This window comes from Microchirus variegatus (genome assembly GCF_963457635.1).
Source record: "Microchirus variegatus genome assembly, chromosome: 2".
Taxonomy (NCBI): Eukaryota; Metazoa; Chordata; class Actinopteri; order Pleuronectiformes; family Soleidae; genus Microchirus; species Microchirus variegatus.
In genome coordinates, this window is record NC_139803.1 from 26112041 (window position 1) to 26122834 (window position 10794).

General features: G+C 39.0%; 1 protein-coding gene across 3 annotated transcripts in view; it reads left to right on the plus strand.

The window, feature by feature from the left end:
• LOC310942574 (receptor-type tyrosine-protein phosphatase delta) overlaps nucleotides 1-4464 on the plus strand; it is a 125103-nt gene extending 120639 nt beyond the window's left edge. For all 3 annotated transcript variants that reach the window (XM_083907983.1, XM_083907984.1, XM_083907985.1), the window contains 3 exons: nucleotides 329-483; nucleotides 621-756; nucleotides 1167-4464. In XM_083907983.1, coding sequence (XP_083764109.1) covers nucleotides 329-483; nucleotides 621-756; nucleotides 1167-1235 — 360 coding nt within the window. In that variant the 3' untranslated portion in view covers nucleotides 1236-4464. The remainder of the gene's footprint in view (nucleotides 1-328; nucleotides 484-620; nucleotides 757-1166) is intronic.
• Nucleotides 4465-10794: the final 6330 nt, after the last annotated feature.

A 10794-nucleotide genomic window follows, 5' to 3' on the forward strand; every position in this document is an offset into this window, starting at 1 on the left:
CATCCAGTCAAGGCGCGCACATCAAAGGAAATAGCATCTTTAGTGTTCACGTTTCTAACGTTCAGGTAAAATGACAGGCATCTGTAATATCAAAAAAATTCTCCATGTTTTTAACTTGGCACCTGTGTTGCCAGATGTCTTTTAGCATTCCGTCTTGCGCTGTAAAATCCACAAAAGCGTGAAAACATTATGATGTAGACGGTTATGCAATTAATTGCAGAGGGTTGACTCTCTGCAAGATAATAGCTTCCCAGTTTAATGTTGTTTTGCCAATTTTTCAGAGTGATGTTCAGTTTTTTCTTTTTGTTCTTTTTTTTTTTTTTCACAGGATGGACAGTCACGGACAGTCAGGCAGTTTCAGTTCACGGACTGGCCTGAACAAGGAGTGCCAAAATCAGGAGAGGGTTTCATTGACTTCATTGGCCAAGTGCATAAAACAAAAGAGCAGTTTGGTCAAGATGGGCCTATCTCAGTCCACTGTAGGTAAGTCACGGCCTTGTGTCACCACATCAGGTGAATTTGGTATTCAATCAAATGCTTAAAAAAATGTGTACCCTGTTTTGATTTAAAAAACAAGCTATTTTTATATGTATCTAATTTCATGGATCTCTCTTGCACAGCGCGGGTGTTGGTAGAACTGGAGTTTTCATCACCCTCAGCATTGTTTTGGAACGAATGAGATATGAGGGTGTAGTAGACATTTTTCAGACGGTGAAAATGTTGCGGACACAGAGACCAGCTATGGTGCAGACAGAGGTGAGACATTTTTTCCTTTTTCTTTTTCTTCTACCCCCCCAAACCCAACACAATAACCCTCAAACTACACTGAGGTTAAAGTGAAGGCTCTTTAGGTTTTGGGACACGTCATGGAATCGCTTTTTGATATTCATTTAATAGTATCCTCTGAAAGGTTTAGGGAGATTCCAAATACCCCACGGCGCCTGCCTCTGTTAGAGACATTTAGATTCATTTAGTAGCAGGAGTTCCACTGCAGTTTTATCGCTGAATTTCAGCAATCTCAACAACTCATGCAGCCCTAACCCTAACCCACCAACCCTAACCCATTGTGCCTTGAGTTTTGATATTGATAACTGTCAAAATGTCAACCAAAATGTTGCATTTCAAGATCATGCAGTTCATACTAAAGACTTTTCTTTCTTTTCCAGGATCAATACCAGTTCTGCTACAGAGCCGGCTTGGAGTACCTGGGAAGCTTTGATCACTATGCAACGTAAAAGACCCAGTATTGGAAGAAAAAAGCAGAGGGCCCCCTTGGACAGAAAACCCAGTGAGCCTCTCTTCTGAGCCATAAATTCCTGCTTGAGAAAGTACTCCTTAACTCCTTGCTAACAACTCATTTTGTGTCAGATGTGTGACATGAATTGACAAAAAATGAAAAAAGATGATTCCCGGAGGACCAAGTATTTTCCCAACCCCACAAAAACCTCACCTCGAGACAGCGTGAGGGAATCCTGACTGCTGAAGCATCGTATGGGATTACCTTTTCTTTTGCTTCAAGGATTCATTTTTTTGGGGCTCATATTAACTGAATGAAACCAACACAACAAAAAAGTAAATGAACAATAATGACATCGTCAGAAATGCATCAGTGATAATGAACCATTACGAGAGGCACTGGAGGCACAGAGAATTGCGGGAGGGGAAAAAGACTTGATGCACATTGTAAAGAAAAAAACTAATCTGTTTCACAATCAAGTACACACAGACAACCCATCGAAAAAGACGACAAAACTTGGTCCACAACAGCAGGACAGACTTAAAAGTAATAATAACTAAATACTCCCTTTCCTGTCACAATGTTCATCATCTAAATTTTGGACGAGTGGAAAAAAGTTCAAATGCTCTATGAAATAAATAAAAATTATTGATTTAGTTTTTTAGTACTTTATTATACAGCTGATGTGCTTTTTTTGAAATGTGTGAATTTCCTTTTTTTACACAGATTTATCGCTTGGAAATAAGTGATAAAATGTATTTACGTAAATGTTTTGTTTTTTTTAAAGCTGTAGAACTGTTCTGACATATGTGCTATTTTGCAGAGAATCTTTTTTTTTTTGTTGCTCTTTCTGTTTTTTTATCCCCCCCCCCCCTCCACCCTCCACATTAGCGTGCACTTAGTGCACATAACAGAATTCAAACTACCAAAATGTAACTTTGTTCAAGAGTTTTTTTTTTTCCGTGCTTCTTTATTGGTCCTGATTTTCCTGTTTATTTTTGTCCATGATCACAAACACGGTCAAATTACTCCCATTAGACAAACTGGGGCTTCGTGGAATCAACAGGGATGAGCAAAGTATGAAGTTGCTGCTACCGATTATCTTAGTTCTTCCATGTGAGAATGATAAGAGAGAACCTGATGAATTGAATAAGGTATATGAATCTATAAATACATGGTACAGATAAATTATATATATATATATATATATATTATTAAACTATAAATATGTTCTAATGCATTGACAGATAATTTATAAATATAAAAATGTATATGAAAAATGGTTGCAATGAAAGTTTCAAATTTTAAAGGTGTGTGCTATGGGGGAAATTAAGAGATTTTTCACTGGAATGCACATCAGTTGGACAAAAATGGGATTCTGATTCAGTGCATCTTTTCTTGTGCAATAAAATATGTGTTTTTAGATAGGGTTTTTGTGTGGATATGATGTTCACCAATGGCATTGTTGTTCCCCACAAGTGAGGTATGGGAGTGGGAATGTCAGGTGTCAGTCAAAACATCACTGGTGCAATTTTCAAACATCGCATAGTCTGTATTTAGAGGCAGAGGTGTCACACAGCTCACACAACACAATAGGGCAGAGTACAAAGACGGTTCTTTAAAGCAGTCGGTGGTAATATATATATATATATTTTCTTCATAATTTTGCATTTAGAGTGCCTTATATTTATGCCTGTTTTATAATGTTTCATTTAACATTTCAATGTATCCTTGGACTAATCTAGGCATTTAGTGTAAATGTAACTGTATTGTTTATTTACCATCAGTATTCATTTTGTCATATGATGAGATTATATATGCAAATAAGAACATTTCAAAGCTCTTACGTTTTATTTTCAGTGGCCTTATTGTGGCTGAGTGAATTACAATAAGAGTTGAGATATCACTGAACCTGGCAGAAAAAAACCTAAAAACAAACAATAGCTACAGATGTATGTTATATAAAATTAACAAATTATAAAACATGCAGCTGGAGACGAGATAAGAGAACGTTGGTCTTAGATCAAAGCAGGACAAGGTTAAACTTCATCAGTACAGGAATAAAGGCCCAACATAAAATTATTTTTTAACTGAAGTGCAGCATATTGGGATCCTGGAATGGTATGTCAGTAAAACAGGTTTAGTCGAGAAAGAATGCCTCATGCACAAGTCAAAAGTGAATTGTTTGTTCTTCATGCCTTAGGTCTGAATTATGGAGTTCATGTGCGTCTACCAAAAGCATTACTGCAAACTGCAAACAAAACTGGTTCTGTTATCCTGACAATCTGGTGTGCCGTGTCCTTTTGTTTTTTTTGTAAGAACATAACAGTTAAAGACAGAGGTTCAAGTTTGGCTATGTTTCAATGTTCATTTTGACCAGCATCTCTAGGATTTCTGTAAATTCTATGATGGCTTTGTGGATGTGCATTCCAAGTGCTTTCTTTCCCTTGTTAACTCAATCATTTTCATCATGATTTTGTGACAAAAAGTTAAACGTGATGTTGGCCAATGTTACATTTTGTTAAAATGTTTAAGTCTCGGAACATATTTGTTTCTCATCTCATTTTTTTCTTTTCTTTAAATTGATTTTTCGTATGCATGATGAAACATTGCAGAAGGGCCAAAGCTGGCCTGGTAGGAAGATTTGCACTTTCTCTATCTTTGTACTATGCACCGCCCTATTGATTCTAAACCCAATAATATATTACTTGAACCCATCTATAAAAAGATCTCCTTAAACGTTCACTTTGTGTGTATGTAAATAACACAAAAAAGTATCAACTCTTGAAAAAGACAAAAAAAAAAAAAGTTTGTGGCAAAAAAAGAGCATCCATTCTGATGCCATGGTTACTCCAGCAGATGATTTCAGAAAAAATCTGTCCCTCAACCATCTGTTCTCGTGGCTTTGCCATTCAAGCTTGGAGTGTCATTAACAGAAATAAACGTTGTGTTCTCTGCTCTCTCTATCTATCTCTCGTCTGGATGCATAGACTGAAAAATTAAATAATGAAATTGTAAAAAAAAAAGGCTTGTTAAAAAGATCATACAATTACCTCTGATTAGTTGTAAGCATAAAATGTTTCTTTTTCTGAATGAAAGGAGTGCTTTTTATTTTCTTACTTAGGTTACATTGGTGGATAAAGAAGTGTATGAAAATCAGTTCTTTGCTGACACAAGTTCCATTTGTTATAAATGAATTCTATTAAAAAATGTCAGTGTTATGCATCACCGTTTCACTTGTTTCCCTCCACCTCACTTTGACTCGAAAAGACTGATGAAGCTATTTTACCCCCTACTGGTCTGGGTCCAACATATTACACACAGTTCTCTCATGAAAGGGGGAAATTGAGCCTCACCACATTTGAATAGATTTCCATCGCTCTGGTTTTTCTGTCACTGATGTCAGCTACAATGAATCATCAGGAGAGCTTTTGATCGATGAAGTGCGATGTTTTCACAACCGACCTTGTTTTTTTTTGTTCACCATAGTGACAACGTTGTACTTTAACATGGAAGTACAACCATCAGCTCAGTTACAGTACTGTAGCACTGTTTTGTTATTGTGTTACAATTGATGACATTGCTCTGGTTAAAGGACTCATATTATACCCTATTTCTCCAAGTTAACCTAGTTCCCTGGTGTCCTAATGAACATGTCTGTGACATGCTTTGGTCAAAATACCATAATGATGAAGAACCACAGCAGTTCAATCACCTTGTCAAAACAGCCCTGTTCAGAACGCTCTGTTAAGCAGTATCTCTTTAGGTTCACCTTAAAGGTGAAGTAAGTAGTTTATAGTCTAGAGGAGAGGCTGAAATTTAAAACAAAGAACTGCTCGTCTGCTCACCCCCTCCCTTTCCTGAGCGCTACGGTATCCTCAGCCGGTCCTCGTCGTCTTTCTCCGTGTCAGCAGATGAGGTTCGTGAGGCGAGGGAGAGGGCGAGCTACCGCGGCCGTAGCAGACGAAGCGGAGAGAGTGGAGGAGGGACTTCCGCTACAAGTAAAGCGACGCTTGATTTGTTCTCTCGCGTTTGTCTATACAGGCTCCCGTAGAAACATGGCGTCGTGGCAATGCAGTAGCGGCCCGCGACCATGTTATTTTACATTACTTTTTGAAACACTACGAAAATGAAACAAAGAATATTATACAGCGACTAGACAATGCAGGAGCCCATAATATGTATACAAAAGTGAATTTTGGGTCATATAAACCCATAAATACTACACATTGTCCCTTTGTACTGGGAGCTAACAGCAGTTAGCATTTGGAAAAGTGATCATTTGCAGGCTCTAGCAGGCACATTGCCGTCATATATAACATGTGTTCACTGGACAGATAAATCCTCTGAGGCTGGAAGTTTGTGTAGGACTCTGTGCTCCACTGTGGAGCCAAGAATAGAACATTTCACGGACTTCCGGTTTTTCGGATTCCGTTGCCCTCGCCAGACAAAGCAGAGCTCTGCGAAACAACAATTCCAGGAATTTAGCATATTGTGACGCCCCAGTGAATGCAGAAGTCAACATCGCGTCTTTTATCTCCTGTACTTAGACTGAGGACTACAAAATCATGAGTGAGTCATCTTTTTTCACACTTTGCAGACTGATAGGATCTCTACTAAATACTACTACTAAACCATTCTGAACAGGGCTGTTTTGCCAGCGTGGTTGAACTGCTGTGGTGCTTCATAGTTATGGTATTTTGACCAAAGCATGTCACAGACATGTTCATTAGGACACCAGGGAACGCACACCCTTTTCACACATCCTTTTCCTGGATGCACACCAGCTCCTTAGTTTGGAAAACTAAGGAGCTGGTGGTGGATTTCCGCAGAAGACGACACTCTCCTCCATCGCCGGTGTGCATCCAGGAAAAGGACATAGAGATGGTGACATCTTACAAATACCTGGGTGTTCACCTTAACAATAAACTGGACTGGTCTGATCATGCTGCTGCGCTCTACAGGAAGGGTCAGAGCAGACTCTACCTGTTGAGGAAACTAAGGTCTTTTGGAGTTCAGGGAGAACTCCTGAAGACCTTCTACGACTCAGTAGTGGCATCAGCCATTTTTTACGCAGTGGTCTGCTGGGGCAGTGGCATCACAGCCGCAGACAGGAAGAGGCTGGACAGGCTGATTAAGAAAGCCAGCTCTGTCCTTGGATGTCCCCTGGAACCAGTGGAGGTGGTGGGAGAGAGGAGAATGGCTACCAAGCTATCATCTCTGATGGACAACCTCTCCCACCCCCTGCAGAACACCATCGCAGCACTGGGCAGCTCCTTCAGTCACAGACTAAAACATCCAAAATGTCTGAAGGAGCGTTATCGCAGGTCGTTCCTCCCTGCAGCTGTTAGACTGTACAACAAGTACTGCTCTAAGTAGACCCCACACACACACACACACACACACACACACACACACTCCTCTCTCCATGTGCAATATACTGTTAATTCTCATTGGTGTAATATACTGTATATATTTTTTCATAATGTAAACTTTTTTTGAAGTGCAATATATTGTCATTTTTCATACTGTCAAATTTTTTATACTGTAGTTTTCTCATCAGTGCAATATCCTTATCCTTATTTATTATCCTTATTTAATAGCTCAGCCTTGTTTCCGTACACTATAAATACCATGTGCATACTGTGTATATTCTGCAGACCGGTTGTAATGTACATTCTATTTTTAAACCTATTTTTATAGTCAGTGTTAATATCTTTATATATTGTACTTTATAGATTCTATTTCTTTTTGGTAATGCATGTTTATTATTTATTATCCTTATCCTTACTGTCTTGCTGCTGTAACACTGTAAATTTCCCCACTGCGGGACGAATAAAGGACTTCTTATCTTAACTAGCTTAACTTTTAACTAAATAAATAGGGTATAATATGACCCCTTTAAGGCATGAAGAGTACATGTGGATAACATGGATGCATCTTGAAACAATTTTGAGGCTCCTTAACACATCAAACATCAGAGTTACAGTATATTCAAATTGAGGTATGACTTGAGAAAAACAAAACTCTGCAAGCATAAAGTAGAATACGCTGGTCCCACAGTAATCCTGTCTGCACATCACCTCTATAATCCCTGCAGTGATAATTCGTTTGACATTATCTCGAAAGCAGTATTTTATATCTTATATTTACTAAATTCCAAAACTACTCTAATCTGCTTGTGTTGACAAACATTTTCTCAAAAAACTTTATATGACCAGGAATAATGAGCTCAGCGTCATACCTGATCACATCTGTCATTTGTTATTATGGGGAATGATGTTTGCTCATTGGCTGCATGGATAGTTTTCTGAATTTAGAATAACTTCTCCAGGCAAGCATTTATCCACTTCCAAACTGTTTCCCCAGCCTTCATGCTGTTTAATACTGTTGAACAAAACATGTTTTGTTAATGCAGTTGTCTTGCTTCAGGTTATTGGCACTTTGTTGTACTTGGAATTATGGGTTGCTATTGCTGGAGTAAAATGCAGCCAGATTGCGAGCAGACTTTCTCCTAAATGCATTATCTGAAAATAGTATAATAGTAACTACCTCTTTGTAAAAGTTATATTATGAGTACTAAGTCCTCACTGTCTTAAAATACGTAGCCATGTCCTACAGTGGAGGTAAAAAAGATTGAGTTGGTAGGTTTATGGACTAGTTTTATGAGGTTATGCTCGCCGTTATACGTTTTGTGAGGATGCTGTCATGATATTTAATTGTCCTGATGCAGTGGATGCTCCTTTTCCCACTTGCAAGTGCTTAAACATGTATCCGGGGAGTATAGTAGTCAGCTTGTTATCTGTCCAGCAGCAATATTAACTGTGCTGAGTATGTTAAGGTGTCAGTCACTGGTACTGACAGCGTTCTGAACCTAATATGCAACATCTGTGCTTATACATGCAATGGAGAAAAACACACACTTGACAGTGACTGCCAGTGAAATGTAAGCCTTTGAAGTCCGCAGTAAACAGCATAGTATTCCAGCAGAGACACGTGAAATGAATCATTAGTTGATACGTAAGATACACGATGGCTCTCCCCAACTCATTTGTACCTTAATCATGTGTTCATTGTCCAGAATATACAGTGAGACTGAATACTAGATTATTGCATGCATCTAAATAATCGCATATGCTATGTGGAAAACATTCACAGATTATTGACAACAAACAGTAATTATGGCTTCATTGCAATATCTGACAATTTAGAGAAAATTAGCTTGTATACATTTTGAAATTTTGAGTGGCAGTGTTGATTGCCATCATCACACAAACATCAAAAATCCTACAGTCATCAGATTTTTTTTTTTTTTTCACAAGATAGACTGTGCTTCAGATGCGTCGAGCAGATGTTCCGTCATCATCTCTCAGCAGTTTCTGCTGGATTATGAAACCAGCCAGCCAGTCACAACACTGTGCACAAGTCATTTTCTCATTTATCCTCTTCCTCCCCTTACACAACAAACTCTTCCCTTTACCCCCACCCCCCAACCCCCCCTTGCTTTGTTTTCCACCTTCTAAATGTAATAAAACATCTCCAAATGAAAGCTTTGGAGGCCTAGAGGGTTACACAAGCAAGTCTTGCATTTGATTCCCTGGCAAGGAGGGCAAAAATGGCACAATACACGCACCACTAAAGTGCCCTTGAGCAGAGCAGCCTAGCCTCGGGCAATGCAGCTGCCCTCTGATCTTTGTGTGTGTGGGTGTGCGTGCACATGTGCATGAACACAGGAATTACTCAGCCAATAAATGATTCTTTCTTCTTCTTTTAAGGAGCAGAATGGCTTTGTTGTCAACAGTGGGATTCAAGACTTAAAACGTTTCTTTTTAGTCTCTCTGTTTTAAACTTGAAATACCTAACTCGCCTGTGCCAACAGTAATTACATAACTGTGTATTCAAAGAATTCAATTATGTGGGCAAGTGACTTTGATCGAGACTGACTGACACAGAATCCACTGTGTTTTTGTTGGCCTGTCCCTGTGCTGAAACTCCACTGTTAGCAACTCAATAACTCACAAATTTTTACAAGTGATGAGAAAAATAGAAAAACAAAATGTGTACAAAATACCTGGTAAAATATATCTTACTGTAAACACTTAAATAAAAGTTGAGAAGCAAAAATACAGAAAAGAGAGAAAATATAGCACTCTGGAGTCATAGTGTACATGAGCTTCATGGGAGTCATAAGAAGACCTCACAAATAAAATTCACCTTAAGAAGTTTGCAAAAGAACACAGAAGTTTGCTTTCCTGCAGTGATTGAAGGAATGTAAAAGAGTGCAGGGGTTAAGGAGAATATTGAAGAGAACCTGAGTGAATTGTATCGCAGCCAGTGTAAGAGGAAGCATTTCACTGGTAGCAGGAAGAATATATTCAACTGAGCACAAATTCTGGGAATACACATTAAACAGTATCTAAAAAAAAGTGATGGATGGCTTCAACAAAGGGATAGTGATCCTTAAGACACCTGAAACCCCACAATGGTCTTTCTCAAGAGGCGCCAGCTGAAGGGCATGCCCTTGTCTATGCAGACCTAAGCATCATCAAATATACTGCATGTGGATAATCCTCAAAAGAGCACTACATGCAAGATAGTCCAGGAATCAGCTTTTTGCAATATGAATGGATGATGCTATTGTTTTTGTTCCATCATTGTCACAGAATTAAAGATTAATTAAGATTAATGAGAAGAGCCTTCCAATCATATTTGTATTCCTAGTTTGCTGTGGTGCCTTCTCAAACTAAAAACCTCTCACATCCTCAATTTTGAAGAAAAGAGGAGAAAGTGTTTCTTCTTTAAAGCCTTATCAACTGCATTTAAAAAGGCAAAAAAGGCTTCTTTTAAAAGGGAAGTTTAAAATCTGAAAACAAAAATTGCCTCTTGACATTTCAAGGTGCAGTGCAATAAAATGTCTTACTTATGGTAAAATTAGGGATAATTTGTTTCATCACATGAGGAAATTTTGAGCTTATAAAGTTAAGTGAAAAAGTTACACCCTTGTCAACAATCTGGCTGCCAGCAACGCTAATATTAAACATGAGAGATAACTCCCTGAAATCTTGGCTTGAATGGACTAAAGGCACAATGCAGAACAAGAGGGAGCGACTGTGTGCTGCAAATTAAATGGACAGCTATGGGTTTGCAAGCGAGCAAACCCAGGGGGCCTTACACCGGCAGACTGGCGAAGGCTGTTGTGCAGCAGAGAGACAGCGCCATGCCCTGCAGCAGGCGGCTGATGATGATGCATACGGGGATCCTCAATCGAGTGGGCTCCCAGTTTAGAGATGAAGAGCCCAGATAAGAGCTGACGGTGCTGCAAACGCTACATTGACTTTGTCTGTTCACCGCATTAGAGTTACTTCAGAAGCAAAAGGAAGGTTTGACCTTTAGTCACTACTGCAAAAGCACAGGGAAGGAAAAGAGACAAACACATCAGGCTGTTAAAGAAGGCACTTAACAGTCTGATTATATACATTTTCGTCTCTGGTGGGCCCATTACCAACAGCTCGTTCTGAGAAAAGAGGTTTCTCCGATTGACCGAGAAAATAGGGACA